This window comes from Protomyctophum parallelum (genome assembly GCF_964188405.1).
Source record: "Protomyctophum parallelum genome assembly, chromosome: 1".
Taxonomy (NCBI): Eukaryota; Metazoa; Chordata; class Actinopteri; order Myctophiformes; family Myctophidae; genus Protomyctophum; species Protomyctophum parallelum.
In genome coordinates this window covers 77,762,729-77,782,902 of record NC_139697.1, presented here as the reverse complement: position 1 = coordinate 77,782,902, position 20,174 = coordinate 77,762,729, and the positions used below count along the sequence as shown (strand labels likewise).

The 20,174-nt window shown below is 41.2% G+C and overlaps 1 protein-coding gene across 1 annotated transcript; it reads right to left on the bottom strand.

Moving 5' to 3' along the window:
• Positions 1 to 60: 60 nt before the first annotated feature.
• sms (spermine synthase) lies at positions 61 to 19,127 on the bottom strand. The gene is made up of 11 exons (XM_083764698.1): positions 18,958 to 19,127; positions 16,655 to 16,775; positions 15,405 to 15,492; positions 10,049 to 10,113; positions 9,738 to 9,913; positions 9,253 to 9,407; positions 8,135 to 8,224; positions 7,251 to 7,365; positions 6,403 to 6,482; positions 5,842 to 5,957; positions 61 to 2,414 (listed from the first exon to the last, which is right to left on the bottom strand). Exons 1-11 carry the CDS (start codon positions 19,001 to 19,003, stop codon positions 2,384 to 2,386), a joined length of 1,083 nt encoding a protein of 360 aa, XP_083620824.1. The 5' UTR covers positions 19,004 to 19,127; the 3' UTR covers positions 61 to 2,383.
• Between the last annotated feature and the right edge of the window lie 1,047 nt (positions 19,128 to 20,174).

The window sequence follows — 20,174 nt, the reverse complement described above, 5'->3', positions numbered from 1 at the left end:
AGCTTGTAGATCACATATTTTCGGGGAAAGAGGTCGTTTGATGTAACATAACTTGATGTAACATAACTTTATTTGCATGATTATTGAGAAATGACTGAAGCAAGTGTCATGGAAATTGCTTGATTAATGTATATTCAGCACTTTGGTGTCCTTGAGCTAAGCTATAGGCAATTTTTTACATAAGATGTTTTGTATTTGTCCAGTGATAGTTTAATGTACATCTCTGTTCTATGGAGGTGACAAACATTAACAGTCCCTGTCTTTGTAAATACCTCTGTTGTCACAAAACACTTTAAATAAAAGGTGGCCAGAAATCAAGTTTCTACAAGTTTCAAACTTACCAAACTGTATCAGTGATTCAAATTTTGATATTCTGCATTACTAGCATTATTATTGCATTGTTGTTAAAAAACGTATATGGCTATAACAGACATACAATTTATTGTTGCAGACCATGTTGAATTTATTCAAGTCAAGACATTTGTTTCCAACTCTTTTTGCAGGTGGCCACTGCTTGTTTTAAAGCGGGGCAAAATAAGCATTCGGCGAACTGTCAAATAAATAAATGTAACAAAGAACACAATGTTCATCAAAGGCATGAATGTGGTCTGTATCTATGCAAGCAACATTCACTTCTTTTTTTCCCCATTCATGTCCTTTACATCCATCAAATTAAGTTTTAGAAAAGTCAAAACCCAATATGTAAAAACAAAATCCAGCAGGAGAAATTAAGAAGGTGCTATAATAATAATTATTATAAAATGTCACATAAAAGCAATACAAGCACCAAAGGATCCTTTTCCCTTTTAAAACACATTTGGACTTTTAGCATTTCAAGTAGTTCACGCAAAATAATTTCCATCAATTACACACCCCATGAAGCCTTGCATTCATGAAGATTTTGTTTTTGAGCCATTCCTGAGCCAATAATTTGATGACCGGGTTATTGTTCAATATGAGACTCGGGAGACTTTTTGAGTCTTGACTCATAACAATATTGGCTTAGAATTCAAGGCTTCATGGGGTGTGCAAGTGATGAAAACAAGTAATTGTTTAGGGTGAACTACTCCTTTTAGCCTGATTTATACTAATTGTAGTTGTGCACGTGTATCAATGCATCGAAAATAGCTGATCAATCTCACACTGTGTCGCACTGCAACATGTTGTGAGCTTGTAGATTGGCTATTTCGGTGTGCAACACTCACACACGACAAGCGTAACACTGGCTTTAAAGTCTCAGTGGTATAGGGATGGGACAATATATGATATTGTTTATCGCGATCAATTTGTTTCATATCTGGCGCCGGTCTAGAGGAATGGCAGATATGGAAACAGCCCGTCCATTACACGTGTGGAAATGACAATGTTGTAGTAGGCTCAACAGGGTGGCACTGTCACTACATTTCGAATCTAGGCTTCCATATTTGTACTACATAATGTTAGCATGACTTAAGAAGCTTATCCTCTACAACAAATTCAGACGTTTTGGAATACTCCAGATTCAATACCAAATGTGCATTATATAATGTGTTCCATAAAAGGAATCAACATCCAACGCATCCATTACATCCAGCCATGCTCTGTTTGACAAACTACAGGTACAGATTCAACATTACAGCAAGGTAGGTCTACTTAACGCAACAGGGACAAATGTTGACATTTAAATGTTTTTTACATTATGATACTGTGTACGAATGTATTTAGCTTCATGGCTAACATAGTAGCCAGTGGCCATGGGACTATATTATCACAATAATATTGTGAATCTCAATTATTTTGGCCACAATAACGGTGACATGAAATGTTCTTATGGTCCCATCCCTACTCAATGGGCAGGGTCAAACTGCCTTTTACACATCCTGCAAAGCACCGAGAATCAAATCACACTCAAGCCACAGCGACAGAAAAAAAAAAAAAAAAAAGGTTAACAAAACAAAACCCAAACTTCAACTGTGCTCAGGTTATGCTGGTTTCTACCACGCAAAAATGAGCGGTGTATCTCGACATTCCAAAAGTAAGGTAAAACCAAGTTAACAAAGTTAGATTTTACCCTACATCTCAGTGTATGAAATCAGTGACTTGCCAATCAGTTTTGAGAGCACATGCAAGAAAAAAATTATAAATCAACAATCCAAGCCACACATTGGACAAAACGACAAAAAAAAGAAAGAAAAAAAAAGAAGAAAAAAAAGTACAATCTCTGAAGAAGTTTGAACAAACACATACGATGATAAAACAAGACATCTAAAACAGGGTTGGAAGAACGGTTTGACACAGAGGGGTACTAAAAACAGGGTCATCTCTCCCCGCAGTGCTACAGCTTACAAGGGGAAGGGGTTTTCACATTCAGCAGGCAGGCGGGGCGAGGGTGGAGGGGAGGGCTCTACTTCTTCCATACCGTGTAGAACACCCATCTGAGACATTGCATTAAGGAACAGATCATACTATAAAAAACAACTATGATGTAGCATTTATGCACATCCACTGCAAATCTCGCTCCAACTCAGAGGAATTGTTTGTAGGGACCTTCTTCCGATGATAAAGGGTGAAAAGCGGCTTGAAAGACTACAATTATGTTTTGTGTTGTATTCAGTGCTTGGACGTAAGGCCCATTAGCATGGGCTAGCCTTGTGTAGCCAGACAATATCACTGGGGAAAAATATTTTGCAATGGCAGATTCGTCTGGGTACGCATGGCTAGGGTCCCGCAGCAACCGATGCAAATGTAGCAGTTGTTGAAAAATCCTGCACCTTTGTATCACCAGATACCAGTGCACCTGAAGCATGTGTGGTTCTGTGAGAAATGTTGTTCCCAAAAGGTTACGTGCATAATGCATCCATTAATTGCGTCTGTGAATTGCCAGTGTTTGGGTTAAAACGAGTGAGCTCTCTCTCTCTCGCACACATGTGTGCGTGCGTGTGATGTCCACAGTCAGTTTCTCTCCCTCGCTCGTGCATGTGCTTTTGCAGTACTAGACGTTAATATTGCAGGCTTATGTGGGACTAAACGGTAATTCATTTTTTGTTTTGTGGATGGGAGCAGAGGTCAGAAATAAGAACATTGCAGCGCAGGTGGGAATGGTAAAAAATTCACCAAAAACAGTCCCACTCATTTGAAAGTGCATAAAAATACAAACAAATCAGGAACTATCAGTGTACGTATTAACTTGCTGGTGGCAAGACGGTTAATGAAGTGGTTGCACTTGCACCACGTATAAATAAATAAAAGGTGTTCCGGGCTTTGGGTCCAGACTCCACACAAATGAATGGAAATGCGATTTCAAGGGGTAGTGGTTAACCAGGCTATGAAAATCTTTAACGTAACTTTTTTTAACGTTGTCAAAAGTGGATGGAGCAAATCATGTGTGTGACTCATCGGGAGATCTAAAGATCAGAGGTCCTTTGACGAAGCTTCAGTTCTTGAGCGATTCCCACGACTTTCGTGGAAAACGACGGCACAGAACTGCTAAAACTGCGGAGAAATGGCGGAACCGGTACTTAAACAATAAGGGGACATAAAAGTGTCCTTCATCCCAAGTAAAGTGCCGACATTGTGAGGAGCCGTTCTTCATGTGTAATAGGACTGTCCATGCGTTTGTTTTTACTTACTGCTTTCTGCTTTTTATGCTGTCGTTTGTTTTGGTCGAACTCAACTTTCTACACTGGTGGACAATTGAAGATATTATATAATGCATTCTATTCATACCTGGTTCTCATGGGAAAGAAAAGGTGCAGGTAGTCTTATCAGCGTAAAAATATTTGTACAGTAACAGCCCACAACTACTGCATATATTCATAAATAACCTCTGGCATGTTAACTTGATTTGCAGGTTTCGGAAACTGCTCGACATACCTTTACCTTTAGAGAGACATTCTAGCCAAGGGGTGGGCAATTATTTTTCCCAAGGGGCCAAATGAGAAACCAATAATATTTATTTTTTTGGCCGGGCCAAAAGGCTGAACTTAATTATGCATAATTTTATTTAATGCACAATTTTATTTCTATATAAAAAGCAGTAAATGGCCATTTATGATGATGTCCAATAAGAGCGCCCCTCATTTCACATGGGTGTGATTTACTTTCTACTTGCATGCTTAAGACGTTTCCTTTCCCAGTTGAAAACTATGTTTTTGTTTAAGTTACAAGTCATGTAAATACTAGCATTTTATTTTAACAATGAGAACATTAGAGGTAGCTGTTTTAATAGTTGTTCTTCCATACGGAGGACCATGGAAGTGCCACTTTCACAACCCACATGGCGCACTGCTTACTATCAGCGTGAGATGAGTGTTGTCACTCACAACCATTAAACAACGACGTTCTGAAAACACAATAACAAGCCAACCAGTGATGATATTGTTGAGACTTGGCAGCCTGGCAGGCAATGATGTGTGCACGTTCTGCCAGATTTACTTTGTGGTACAACGGTGTCGACTCGTGTGCCGAAAACAAACGATCCACAAGCTCACGGCGCATCGCCCAACCGTTCTGAACTTAAGAAGCATGCCACATTTGGGGCGCAACACCGCCATATGATGCAGCATCTTGACTTGACACCAACTTTAATGGCGAGGTGGGTTAGAGTAGGTTAAATAAAGCATAATAGGATTTAACTTGTCCTCCTGCGAGGAAGTTTGGTAATCATGCGCCTGCCCTACCGTGTTGTGGAGCTGCATGCTTAGCTGGGCTTCATGGCTATTTGCATTCACCGACGCTGTTGTCACCAATAAATCCAAAAGCCGACATTTTCGCATATGAGGGGGGTGAAGGAAGGAAGACAGGTTCTCAATCACACACAATTCAAGTTGACATGCAGATTGCATGCAGTGTGAAAATACATGGGCTTCAAAATAAAAGCAATGCGGATTTAGTCCACCCATATGGTAATGAAAGTATGTTTTATTTTCAAATTATCAAGTTATCTTTCGCGGGCCGGTCAGTCAGCTGGCGGGCCGTATTTGGCCCGCGGGCCGTACAATGCCCAGGTCACTCACAATGTTGAAACTTGCCAAACAGTCAATGTTTGTATTTGTTTGATATTTTTTGATTAATTGGACAGGCATAATGGGTTGACTATAATGCTTGTACGTACCATTACCATTGCACAAGCAATGTGTACAAAAGGCTCAAACGTCTAAAATGATTAGCGCCCACCCGATATATCAATTTGGCTGCTATATCGGTCATGAAGCTCATTGTTCCTTTAATTTATTCAAGTTTAATATGACATACTTACCGGTAATTGAGAAAAGTCTACTGCATCTATGCAAAAGTTATTTGTGTTTATTTTAATTTCTTTGTTTGCTTATAAGTTAAATGTTCTCGAATAGAATCTTCTACGGTTTTCAATTATTTATTTATTTTTGCATTTCGGCATCAGACCCAGAAAGGAGGCATCAGTCTGTAGGGCCACACACAAAAATTGTACAAGGATGTGAACACCTTTTGGGGTTTTTACCCTTCAAGACAGGAACCAGGCGGTGGCGTAACCGTCTGGGCACCCGACTGGTAATCCAGTCGCAGTGTGCCGCGGGTTCGACTCCCGAGCCCGACACGGCCTTTACTGCATGTCTTCCCCCATCTCTATCCCGTTTCCTGTCAGCCTACTGTCTGTCCCTTCAGAAAAAACCAATAAAAGGCGTAAACCGCAAAAAAAACATCGCAGGGCTCTACGACGCGGCGGCCGGTTGGTAAGTCCCACGGTCGGTCGGTAAGTCCCGAATGGATTTCGCCCTCCCGCCCATTTTGGGGTAGTTGTTGATATGTACAGTAAATAGCAACATAATTTTTTGTACTTTTTAGAATCGGCCTCAGGTCTTCCAGGACTGCTATAAAGGATACAGCTCCATGTAAGAGGGCACACACACCACCTCCTTAGAGAAGTCCACGGGACACGAGAGCCTTCCCAGCTGCTCCTCATAGAGACCCAGAGCCTCCGTTAGATTCGCACAGTTGCCCTGACAACACAGCAACAAGGGAAAGAACAGTGGGTAGGACACATAGTTACACAGTAGTTTTTGTTTCCTACATTTGGTTTTTAATTATTATTTAAAAACATTCCCAAAACACTGAGAGTAAATATCCCCTTTAAAAAGATTTGAAAAAGTATTTCCTAAATAATAATAAAAAACAAGTAGTGAAACTAGCAGACCTTGTAAATCTGCTATTTTTACTTGTTTGGGTCCAGGGCAAACGTTTTCTATTTGGGGTATTGAGCTAAAAGGGTTTTGGGAAACATGCACTGCCCTAGGCCTAAGGGACATATCTGAGATAATCTGTAAGACAAAGAAAAAAGGCTGTCAGGCTTCCAAGCAGTGTCTATTTATTTTTCATTTCCCACAACATTCCTACAGAATGATAAGAGGCACGTAATCAGAGCCAAATATTAAAGAAAGGACTTACCTGTGTGAAGTATTTCCCACTGTGACGTAGTACTTTGATTGACAGGTCTAAGATGAGACGCAAGAACTCCCATGTAGAATCTAAGCAGGTTTCACACATGAATAGATTTCAGAAAACGTAACAGAAAGCAACGCTGTATTTTGTAACAGATAACAAACAGCCCACTTCAATAACATTAACCTGCAAGTGATTTTACTATAGTGGTTATTCCGCTTATTACATTTTATTACAGTGCCTAATCACAACAAGTAATCTAAACACTTTACATATAGAGCAAGCTTAGTAGGCTGATCTTTAAATCAATATCACAAATAAATAAAAATATAGAAAACTTTTAAGGATAGGTAAGCTTTAAAACAGGGGCTTTCAACAGGAGAACGGGTCCTCTGAGTTACTACAGGGGGGGCCGCCAAATATTTGTGTTAGGAACATTTATTCTATTTTTTAAATTATTCTTTTTACAATTAACCAATTTAACCCTAGAATCCCTATTCTGTGGGTAATATTAAATAAAGAATTGCCGATCTATACACTGTGAAGCATTGTGACAAAGAGGTTTGGTGTGTAGAGGGAATAAAGAGCACACCAAGTACAAGTGTTGAGGATTCAAGATGTTAACTGTCTGAAAAGTGAAAATACACATTAACATGAATCCAAGTATCCAACACAACGCTACACAATGATAGTGCTGTCAAACAAATTCTATGAAGCATGAATGAAAAGGTTTAATCTGTAACACAATGTTATACAATATGTAGTGGGGGGTCCCTGCTTCATCTCTCTCTCAGCCAAGGAGTCCTTGGGCTGAAAAACATTGAAGGCCCCTGCTTTAAAACACATACACATACCCTCCTCCGGCGAGGTGGATATGGGGACCGCCGTCAGGTCGTTGATGACGTAATCGAACGTCCTCCCTTCCTGAACGTACTTCTTCAACACGGGAACACAATCCTCCACAAGAACCTGGCATTTATGACAAAACACATTTATTTCACAAATATGTTCTTCCTTCAAAGTGTTTCAGGAAACAAGTACCCAACAAGTTTACAGCAGCTTTATTATAATAATAAAGTGAGACCAATTCCCTCCAAAACAGCATAGTACCTTGAATAACAAACTTTATCCCTTCTTTGCTTCCTGTCTCCCCCTACAGGTAAATTAAGTGAACTGCAAGTTGTTGAATTCACTACAAAAACTTTTCCATCTTCATCTATACTAAATAAGGCTCTGTTCTATTTAGTGCAGAGGTTCTCAAACCCCCATAACGCACACCCATATGGGGCATTTGGAACCCACTCAAGGACACTTTGAGACCCACTGGTGTAGAAAAGTGTTTCCAGTGAGCCAACACGCACAATAGCAGCACCCCGACTCTGTTTGACCAGAATGGAACAGACTAGAGCATTCATTCCTATCAGCAGTAACACCTGTGAGCATTCATTCCTATCAGCAGTAACACCTGTGAGCATTCATTCCTATCAGCAGTAACACCTGTGAAGGAAGTAGAGAAGTTCTTTCCAAAAAGGCGTGTGTGCATAGAGCCCATTTTCTCACAACTGTCCTCAAGTTGTATGCGTGCCCATGTGGATCTGCTCAGAACTGAAGCGGCCCCTCCTCCCTGCCCGGTCTGGCAGTGAGTTTAAGTGTTATTTATCACCAACATTAGGACGATTAGCATTCATTCATTTTTATATTTGGGCACAGAACTTAATCAACTCAAGTCCTGGCTCACCTGGTAACAGTCCCCATTCAGGTTGTCCAAGACATTCCCACAAGTCTTCCTCATGTAGGTTCTGCACCCGTCGATCACCATTTGGTCAATGTGCGCACTTTGTCAAGGCAAAAAAAAAGAACAGCAGGTCTGGATACACAGTAGAAAATAACAACAAACGTGGTAAAAGACAAGCATATAGATTGTGTTATCTGAGAGTTGACCAAGTAGAAACAACTTGCAATGTCTTGCAGCTCTGTTCGAGATGTGACTTGAAACATCCTGGAATGCTTACATCCACCTGACCTCTAATAATACTGTTTCCACATACATACCAGTAACCCCAACTCTAACCTCACAAAAATAGCAGATCTACAAGCTCACACACTTGTAGATCTGTTATTTTTGGTAAAGAGAATTGTACCGTGTACTGTAGGCTGAAAAAGAACGCACCAAGCACAGTTTAACTTGGGTCTGAACGAAACTAGTTCTAGAACTAAAGTTATTTTGGTCTGTAAAGTGTTTACAGACCTGTAAGGAACTATTTGGTTCGTACGATAGAGTACTGCCTGCACGAGTGATTTGCATTGGTGTGTACAATACGATTGGCCACTTATCTGTATAACATTGTTAGGCAAGAAGCATTACAAAGGAGTGTCAATAACCGTAGTCTACGCATAGCTGTGGATATGAGAGGGGGGTACTATTATGCTATGGAAACAAGATACTTTGGGTCCTGGGCCGTGCAAGGCCACACAGTTCAGTGGGGTTCTGAACTGCTATATCGAAACTCGCCGTTAGACTTGGGGACGTACAGTAAGGTACAGGCTTATAAATGCTAAAACTCATCATTTCTGTCTTTTCCACAATGGACCATACTGACATCAAAACATGCCACTGCCTATTCAAGGCTTTGAGTAAAGAAATCAAAAGTATATATTTCTTCTATTGCTAACTTACATATATAAAAGAGTCAATGTCAGCAAACCCTAATTGTGCCAGACCACTGGTATGGTCCTTTAGACTAGAGTTACCACACCTTGAGCAGTTGGACCCTGCTTTAAATACACGTTGAGAAAAATCCTGTACCCAGCACATGTGAAAAGGAATGTCAGCATTGCACAGCCCCGAAAGGATATCTCCACCATGGTGATCATCTTTGGCTTGAGTTTGACAACCTCAGCGAGGATCCCTCCATCACCACCTCCCAGGATTAGCACCTCTTTGTCGGCATAGTTTTCCTGTCCACCGCCCATGATGGCATGGGTGTATGCTAAATCACTTTCTGCCATATCTGGAACGTAACACGCAACAAATCACTGGCAGTCTGGCACATGTTAGAATAATAGACGACCGTTATGCAAACATAAGAAAACCTATCGACAACAATAGGCAAACATTTCGTAGCTCCCAATGCATCACATCGCTTTATGAACTTTTAGGTCTGTTATATTCGGTTAATGATTGTTAGCAGTCAATTATAAGATAAAGGACAGAGTTGGGTCACAAATATACCACAGTAACTGCACTAAATGTAATATATTTGGCACCTCCCTTGCTCTTTAAAATCTGCTCAAATTCCACTTGTCATTAGCCTTGTATACAGTTATTACAGTATACTTACTAACGTCTCCGTTGAGGACTAGGATATTTCCAAATTGCTGAGAGTGCAAAATCTTTATGTTTTGGTATGCAGAATCTTTGTCATACACGACCCGGTCGATGTCATACTCCACCAGTCTGCCATCTGCTGTGGGCCAGTACCGATCAACAGCTGAGCCCCGGGTGAGAGCTGGAAGCCTGGAGTGGGTTGGAAGGAGCCAAGTATACCACACCGTTTAATATTGCATCACGCAAGGCAGGCGTGGGGTTACCATCATAGTGTCCACTCACTGTCCATAATGTGCGACTGTCGACATATTATCCAATGCTTACCTCTTGATCCTCCTGATATTGCCTTTAAGGAGAATCTTTAGTCTCTTTTCCAGTGCATTTAAAAGCTGCAGAGAGATGACACACATCTTGTTCGTAACGCTGCAAAGGTGTGTACAGCTGTATTGTAGGAATGCTACTGGGGTGTAACAGTTAAGATAATAAATGTAATCAATTATAAAATAAATAACAATTTAAGATAGAAATCTAATATTCTTTTTCGAATTGTCCCATTGATATGTGTGTGTATATATAGTCTCTGTCAGATGGAAACCTCATACGTATGTCCAAATAAAAAAATAGCAGATCGACAAGCTCAAAACATGTTGCTCTGCGCCACATTTCTAGCTTTTAGATCTGCTATTTTTTCATATTTTTGTGTGATGCTGTAGTATGATCAAGTAGGGTCTAAAAAAATGTTTTTAAGAAAAGGAGAAAAAAAAGGTAAAATATCGATATAAGAGATTTCAGCTCGACAGCAACTATATATATATGGTACATTGATACACGCTCACTCGCTCACACAGGACACGAAAAGCAATCGCTAGAATAAACCGCTAACTGCGCTAAGAAAATAATCAATAGCTGCAGCACTGAATCATGCCACTTGTTATTGCATTCAAACTGAGCCTCTACTCGACAGAGTGAGAGTCGCTCTGTTTCCAATCAAGGGAGGTTACGAGGAATGCTCTGGTAAAAGAGTTGGTAGAGACACTGAAGCTTTGTGTTACATACTGGCTGCAGTGTGCAGTTTTTTCTATTTGTGTCAGACAGATTCAGGATAAGTGCTCGAAACGGCTCTCCTAAAATCCCTACCATTGTAAAGTGCACAGGAAATACTGTATTACTGACCACGATTGTCAGACTGACTGACATTGTCGACCGATGGTGCCGTCTAAGCATGCTCATTACTATACACAGAAACTATAGTCCAGTACCTGCCTGTAGACCCTATCGCAATTTGGTGTTGGGGGAATTTCTCACTTGAACTAAGTCAATGGGTCCCTAGACATGAAAGATCAATGAGGTGCTTGTCCGCCATAGTGCCACGAATGGCGCAATGGCCACATCAAAAATGGCCGCCATCGGCTCTGATGAAAATCCAACCTTTTTGTTTTTTAGTGTTTAAGCACATGTAATACATTCATTTTGACTAATTGTGGTGTGTGGAATTCATTTCTGATATTGTTTTGATGATTTGGGGTGATTTTGACCTTGAAAGGTCATAGTCAAGGTCATTTTGCTATTCCACAGACCTTGGCCATAACTTGTCCATTTTTAGGAGTAAGAACAGGAACAATAAGTCTATTTCAACTAAATCTGACTCTTAAAATTAATTTCTGATATTGTTTTGACCATTAGGGATCATCCTGTCATTGAATTATTGATGTTAATGTCATTTTTCAATAATTCGATTATGATTCTTTAGTCGCTTTTACTATATATTTTCATGATTTGTTTTCTTTACATAAACAAAATACATGGGCATGAGCAAAACAACAACAGCACCATATGTGCTGTGTGAATAAGCCCATTGTACAAAAGACTCTGTCCATGGCCCAAATGAGCCAATTCATTGCTATGGCAACCCCATAGTGGAGGTAAGTCAATATATCATAAGAATCGTTCACTTGATGGTACAAGCACCAAATTTGGTACACAAGTGCTTCAGAACCTACTCTCTCAGAAAAGTACGTTGTCCACTTGAAACAACTAAATGGCCACCATTTTTCAAGATGGCCGCCAAATGAAAAGGGCCTTTTGTGGCAGTTCTGGACAACCGTGGGTCCGACCAACTCGAGACCGGGCACTGCACTCCCTGTGTGTGTGTGGAACGTGTGTGTCGAATTCGGTGAAGTCAGTGGGGCAAACGGTTCTCGGGTTACATGGATTACAGATGTACAGACACACACAGACTTGAATATATGTCAATGGGCAATGCCCATTGGGGTTTTTTTTAGATGATGGGTAAGAAGAGAGAGATGTGATGTCAGGTGGTGTGGGCTAAGAAGTGGTCAGGGCTAAGATAAAGTATATGAGATGTACAGTAAGTGCAAAGAGAGATGGTGAGGGAGGGAGAAAATTATTTGTACCAATTGACCAAACAGTAGACAGTAGTGTAACAGGTTAAGGTGAGTATAGAGATGGAAATGTTCTAGCAAGTGAAGCCAGTGTATTGAGAATATGGGACATATGTGTCAGGAGTTATTTGCCGTACGGTTGGAAACGGTGGCACTGATGAAAAGGAGGCACAGCTGGAGGTGGCAGAATTAAGGATGCTATGCTTCTCATTAGGAGTGAAAAGGAAGGACTTGATCAGAAATGACTAAATTAGAGGATCAGCCCAGGTTAGAAGGTTTGGGGATAAAGCAAGAGAGGTGAGGTTGAGATGGTTTAGACATGTGAAAAGGAGGGATGAGGGTACATTGGGAGAAGGATGCTGAAGATGTAGCTGCCAGGTAAGAGGATGGCCAAAGACGAGGTTTAAGGATGCTGTGAGAGATGACATGAAGGTGGCAGGTCACAGAGGAAGATGTAGAAAACAAAACCAAAAGGGGTCCTCCCCTTTTCCCTGTGCGTGCACACACACACACACACGGTACTGTACAGTACACTACAGTATGTTACAGTACAGTATTGTAAAGTACAGTAACGTGCGGTACGGCATGGTACAGTATGATACCATAAGGTATGGTACAGTACAGTATGATGCCGTACAGTACAGTAAGGTACAGTATGATTTCCGCCGTAGCCTGAAAACCCACCTTTTCAGACTCCATCATGGCCCATAGCACTTACCCTAACCCCTTAGATAGCATTTCTGTTGGCTTAGATAGCATCTGATACAGACTTATAGCATGTTATGTAGACAGCACTATAATTGTATTGTATATAGTTATAGCACGCCATAGTACATATGTATAGCATAGTAGTAAATATGTATAGTTTATATGTATAGTGTATGTATAGTTTCATTATATAGATATTCCACTGTTACTTTCTTAGCTTACGCATGTTTCATGATATTGATAAATGCTTTTATGTGATGTATTCCCATGCTTTTGTTCTTGCTTAAATGTAAGTCGCTCTGGATTAAGAGCGTCTGCTAAATGCCTAAATTGTAAATTGTAAATTGTATGATACCATACCGTACCGTACTGTATGGTATCATACTTTACAATACTGTACTGTACTGTACCGTACTGCATGGTACCATACTGTACCATACTGTACCTTACTGTATGGTATCATACTGTACAATACTGTACTGTACTGTACTGTACTGTACTGTACCGTACTGCATGGTACCATACTGTACCATACTGTACCTTACTGTATGGTATCATACTGTACCTTACTGTACTGTACGGCATCATACTGTACTGTACCATACCTTATGGTATCATACTGTACCATGCCGTACCGCACGTTACTGTACTTTACCATACTGTACTGTAACATACTGTAGTGTACTGTAGAGTACTGTGTGTGTGTGTGTGTGTGTGTGTGTGTGTGTGTGTGTGTGTGTGTGTGTGTGTGTGTGTGTGTGTGTGTGTGTGTGTGTGTGTGTGTGTGCGCACGCACAGGGAAAAGGGGAGGACCCCTTTTGGTTTTGTTTTCTACATCTTCCTCTGTGACCTGCCACCTTCATGTCATCTCTCACAGCATCCTTAAACCTTGTCTTTGGCCATCCTCTTACCTGGCAGCTACATCTTCAGCATCCTTCTCCCAATGTACCCTCATCCCTCCTTTTCACATGTCTAAACCATCTCAACCTCACCTCTCTTGCTTTATCCCCAAACCTTCTAACCTGGGCTGATCCTCTAATTCAGTAATTTCTGATAATGTCCTTCCTTTTCACTCCTAATGAGAACCATAGCATCCTTAATTCTGCCACCTCCAGCTGTGCCTCCTTTTCATCAGTGCCACCGTTTCCAACCGTACGGCATGGCTGGTCTCACTACCATCGTATACATCTTCCCTCTCACTGGTAGCCTTCTGTCACAAATAACTCCTGACACATATGTCCCATATTCTCAATACACTGGCTTCACTTGCTAGAACATTTCCATCTCTATACTCACCTTAACGTGATACACTACTGTCTACTGTTTGGTCAATTGGTACAAATCATTTTCTCCCTCCCTCACCATCTCTCTTTGCACTTACTGTACATCTCATATACTTTATCTTAGCCCTGACCACTTCTTAGCCCACACCACCTGACATCACATCTCTCTCTTCTTACCCATCATCTAAAAAAAACCCCAATGGGCATTGCCCATTGACATATATTCAAGTCTGTGTGTGTCTGTACATCTGTAATCCATGTAACCCGAGAACCGTTTGCCCCACCGACTTCACCGAATTCGACACACACGTTCCACACACACACAGGGAGTGCAGTGCCCGGTCTCGAGTTGGTCGGACCCACGGTTGTCCAGAACTGCCACAAAAGGCCCTTTTCATTTGGCGGCCATCTTGAAAAATGGTGGCCATTTAGTTTTTTCAAGTGGACAACGTACTTTTCTGAGAGAGTAGGTTCTGAAGCACTTGTGTACCAAATTTGGTGCTTGTACCATCAAGTGAACGATTCTTATGATATATTGACTTACCTCCACTATGGGGTTGCCATAGCAATGAATTGGCTCATTTGGGCCATGGACAGAGTATTTTGTACAATGGGCTTATTCACACAGCACATATGGTGCTGTTGTTGTTTTTCTCATGCCCATGTATTTTGTTTATGTAAAGAAAACAAATCATGAAAATATATAGTAAAAGCGACTAAAGAATCATAATCGAATTATTGAAAAATGACATTAACATCAATAATTCAATGACAGGATGATCCCTAATGGTCAAAACAATATCAGAAATTAATTTTAAGAGTCAGATTTAGTTGAAATAGACTTATTGTTCCTGTTCTTACTCCTAAAAATGGACAAGTTATGGCCAAGGTCTGTGGAATAGCAAAATGACCTTGACTATGACCTTTCAAGGTCAAAATCACCCCAAATCATCAAAACAATATCAGAAATGAATTCCACACACCACAATTAGTCAAAATGTATGTATTACATGTGCTTAAACACTAAAAAACAAAAAGGTTGGATTTTCATCATAGCCGATGGCGGCCATTTTTTATGTGGCCATTGCGCCATTCGTGGCACTATGGCGGACAAGCACCTCATTGATCTTTCATGTCTAGGGACCCATTGACTCAGTTCAAGTGAGAAATTCCCCCAACACCAAATTGCGATAGGGTCTACAGGCAGGTACTGGACTACTACATGGATGAAGTACAGTGCTTTTTTCAAAGTAAAGAACACAATCATGTGTCCTGAGCATCACCTACATTGTCTACTTGTGCAATGTTGTCCTCGTCATAACACTGCAGATCAATGGTAACCAATCCATGAGAGTGCACGCGCAGAATAACAAACCTGGGAAGGCGCAAAGATGGAAAGAGAGAGTGAGTGAGAGGGATAGGGAGAGAGAGAGTAAGTATGCAACTGGGCCAATATATCTTAAGCCTGAGTTATAGTTGTTTATCCCGCACACCGAAAATAGACACACTACAACGCTTTGTGAGCTTGTAGATCTGCTAAACTTCAGACAAATAGCAGAGATGCTATGTTAGTATGTTGCGATGAAGAAGTTGCCAGACCATCTGGAGCAGTGGTACCCAAACAGAAATTATAGATGTTCGCCCAGGACCAATTCATCAAAAGCTTTTCTTTTTTGGGAATGTTTTTTGAAAATGTTTTCAAATAATAATAATGAACTCCTGAATGAATGTGTCTGGTGCAATGCACAGGTCGTGGCTGTACTCCTGGTGAGCTTGATCACCCCGGCTGAGGGGTATGATGTTCGCGAGACCCGAAACACCGATGACCTTGGGATACATCACTGAGGATACGTCCCAGGTGCATCCAAGAGATGTATTTTCGTTCTTTTAAAAGCTAAAATGTAGGAAACCACAAAATAAGGGGACACATAATAATGTGTCCGCGACCCACAAATGGGTCCCGAACCAGTGTTTGGGAAACAATGAGCTAGAGAGTATGTGGGCAGTAGGATGCAATGAGAAATGCCCTACCCTATTCTCAAAAGTTGGTCTCAAAGTTGAAAGTGCACTTGAGCAAGGCACTTGGTTAAGGCAGTGGCCAACAGTAGAAACCTGTGGTGGTTCTGGGAGTCAGGGACACAACCTTTCTGGCAGAACATTTAGCTTTTAACAGCTGTGTGTGGAGCTATATTCACACGAGGATTAGAGTAGCACAAAGCACCACCAACTGTATTTACCACTCAATACAACAACAGGAAGTGCCAAAGCCCTTAGATCAAATACACAAAGCCTCTGCTCATCTGAACAGAGTGAGCAATTGTGTGAAGAGATGATACATTTAAATGGGGAATCAATAGTTTTCCTGAAGGGTATCTGAATGCAGGTGGCATTTTCATGGGAGCCGGCATACAAGTATGACACAAAAGCATTCTGATTGAGAATGAGGAAAACGGTGTGCATGAATTCAAACGTTCAAACTGCAGCTGTGCTACCATGCAAACTATGTGAATGACGATGAATGGCATTCAAATGCTTACCTGCCCTTTTTACCAAGGAAGGTAGCGAGGTATCCATGTCCCTCTGTGTCATGGACAGTTTCTGTCATTTCCTGCTCCTGGAATATGGACTGCAGACTACGGACCGTAGAAGGGCAGTCAGCTGAAAAATAGAGAAAACAGAATATGACATGGGTCATTTTGTTTTCAAATAGTGAAATATCAGCAAAACAACAGTTAACAAATGTTTTCATTTCGGTGAAATAAAGTAGTAGAGAGAGAAGTACATATGCTACTGCTAAAATGACTACTATAAAATGTTGTGAATTGATTCTTTTTGTAATAGAAAATATTCATATTAAAGAATTGGTAGTCTAAATGGCCACCCCAGCGTGTGATGACTGACATTGGTCTACCACAGAAATTGGACCCCTCATTGACATCGGTACCATAGAGGTTCTCAAACTTTTACATTTCAAGGTCTCCCCTTAACTCTGACAATATACAAACTATACAAACTGAACCACTAGGCGCTAGGGTCCATATGTTCCATTTGCATACTGTCAGAGTTACAGACTTGTAAGGGTTCATTTAGACTCGCTAAAAAAGGAACCCAGAGTGATAGGAATCTACTTTGAGATCCACTGCCATAGAGCACAGTAGCACACCACACCAAACAGTGTGCCGAAGGTATGGTGAAGGTGTTTTGGACACCAGTCCAGAAGGCTTCTCTTCTCTATGAATACGATTCAAGTCAGCAAAATATAAATGGCTCGCTTGCAGAATAAGACAAAACAGAAGAAGCAGAATAGTGTGCACATTCAGTACATCCATATCTGACACATTTCATTCATAATGAATAAAATGTGATTTAAAGTGGGAGGGGTTAAGGTTAACCAGGCTACTCTGGTACAGGTGCAGGACAAAATCAACAACACATAAATGGCGGGGAAAAAACAGTTTAGCTCTCAAACTTTATTATCACTTTATTACTTACACCGACAAGAAACCTTATTAGTGATTTACTACTTACACAGACAATCATTGCATGATCCAGTGATAAGAGACCCGGCCACATGCCAATTAAACCAGCTAAAGACACACCTAAAATGTGTGTCGTAACCCTGTGGGTTTCTAAAAGGTGACATTTGTGATGTGATGTACTGCACGTCACAGGTGAAACTCACAATAAAACCCTCTGCGCATCCACATTATGATTGGTCAGAGGCCAAACCATGCAGGGGGTTCAGCCAGGTTAGGATCTGTTAGTGTGGTTGCTGGTTAAGTTTAGACACTGATTTGGTAAGGTTGAAGACCTTTAGGGTAAGGATCTGGGTTAGCTTACTAATACTACACAGGACAGGCTAAATGGGTCATTGCTGATATGTGCCAGGGTTAAACACAAGTATGGCCGCATCATACCAGGCTTGCAACAATACCATGCTTTGTCCATTCGTTTACTGACAAAACGCAGACCTGTAGCAAAGAAAACGTATCATTCTGAATTTAGATCAAATCTGAATGTATATATTATTTAAGATCATTAAAGAACTGAGGTAGTATTATGGAGAGTAAGACTGTAAGACATATTTTCCATTAAAGATTGTCCATCCTGCTCTAACACAGTCAACAACCAAATGAATGACTGTCAATGACTGTCTCGTGAGTGAAGCTGAGTCAGTGGTTTAAGTGGCACAGATTAGGCTATTGGAGGTCAATGGTTTAAAAGTGACATAAATCAGGATATATATAGCTGACCAGTCCAGTAGATCAGACAACTATGGCCAGTGGTTTAAGTGGCATACAGAACAGAACTAAAACTAGCCCATCTGATCAACCTATAGCTGGTCCAGTGGTTTAAGTGGCACAGATCTGAGTTAGCTAACCCCGGATATCACCACCGGGCAGGCTAAAAGGTCATGCCTAGGTACCATGGGTTAAAACGCTAACGTGCCCGCATGCCAGGTCTGCAACAACACCACCACGCTTTGTCCCATTTGTTTACCTACATAAGCGGAGGTCGTAAAGAAATGGAAAAACACCCCTCGGATCATCAAAAACAACAAACGCGGCACGGTTCATTTATCCTACACTGATCTGCCGTGTTCTTTCAAGCACACACAGACAGTAGCACAGTGCTGGTGGTGGTCATTCAGCACAGCAGCAAGCAGGCAAGCTAGCATTAGCATTCGTGTTAGCATTGTGCTCAGCCTCTGCTGATCATTCTCCTGCAGTGACCAGAGAGACCCACACATCCACACACACACACACACACACACACACACCGCCCGTTCATTCAGTCACATCTATTCTGTTTCTGTGTCCGTGCTGTAGTTTCTTCTTACCTGGGCCAGAGAGGTTGAAGTCGAGGGTGTAATGTCGCAGTGCCATGATGTCTGAGTACAGCCGACAGCCATGCCTGGTTACAGGCAGCCAGGGGAGAATTGGGAGTTGTGTATGTCTGCAGGGACTAGCAGGGAGAAGAGGACCGCTGCTGCTGCTGCTGCTGCTTCTGTTCTGTGTAGTACCTAGAGCTGCTGCCCTGGAGGGGGAGTGGCGGCCAATCAAAACACACACCGCTGTGTACCACGGTGTCGCTCGCCGAAAATAGGCTATTAGATAGCCGATCTACACATGCATGCTCCTCTATCTTCGCAATTACTCGAAGAAATGTGATTTAGTTTAGGGGCTTGAGACCTCTGCTCTGACATTTAATACAATAGCCAGGACGTTGTCCTTTCCTGGCATACATTTAATTTGTAGCCATGGATCACACGACGCTCGCCCGTCACGAGCGTCATGGCGGAACTTCAACCTGTTTTTTGCACTTTTACAATTTACAACATTTACAACCCCGGCCCTTACATCTACATAAACATTCCGATTTAAATTATAAAGTTCTCATCCCAGGGCGGCGGATGTTAAAATTCTACTCGGATAGGTATAAGTACCGGTATCTTCCGTATTGTTAAATAAAACGCATTTTAATCCGATCTGTTGCCATTTTCTCATAGGGTTATAATGTATATGAGTGCAGTACACCTCCCGACCGATAGGTGCGCGTGGTTGAAAGCATGGGGAAAAACGGAGAAAATTGCCACCGATCGGATTAAAATGCTTTGTATTGAAAAATACAGACGACACGGGTATTTATATCCACCCGAGAAGAATTGTAACATCCGTGGCCCGAGGGTGAGGACATTATATTTGAATCTGAACGTGTATGTAGATGTAAGGGCTGACAATGTTGCAAGTGCAAAATACAGATTGAAGTTCCGTCATTTACTTTCATGATTATTAGTGTGGTTGCCCGAATGGGCAACCAGACTCTTGTAACTGTGACACTTTATTATTTCACTGGAGTAGTCTTTATTTTGACGCTTTATACCTCCCACACTGTACGCTGTACGCACTTGAGCCATATGTCAAATTGACCGGAAAAATCGGGAATCGTGTGCTTGTATTTTGTTAAGAGAAATGTTGTATAGTTTAATTGATATGAATTTATTAGTGAATTAAATTTCCCCATTGACATGAATGGGAAAAGGCAAAAATTCACATT

What these genes read in the sequence shown, in the direction of transcription:
- sms (XM_083764698.1), bottom strand. Translation starts at nt 19,003, where the DNA reads ATGGCACTGCGACATTACACCCTCGACTTCAACCTCTCTGGCCCAG. An exon ending in AATATCAGGAGGATCAAGAG is followed by an intron (nt 9,914 to 10,048) that starts GTAAGCATTGGA and finishes AACCCACTCCAG; the next exon opens with GCTTCCAGCTCTCACCCGGG. An exon ending in ATCCACCTCGCCGGAGGAGG is followed by an intron (nt 6,483 to 7,250) that starts GTATGTGTATGT and finishes AAACCTGCTTAG; the next exon opens with ATTCTACATGGGAGTTCTTG.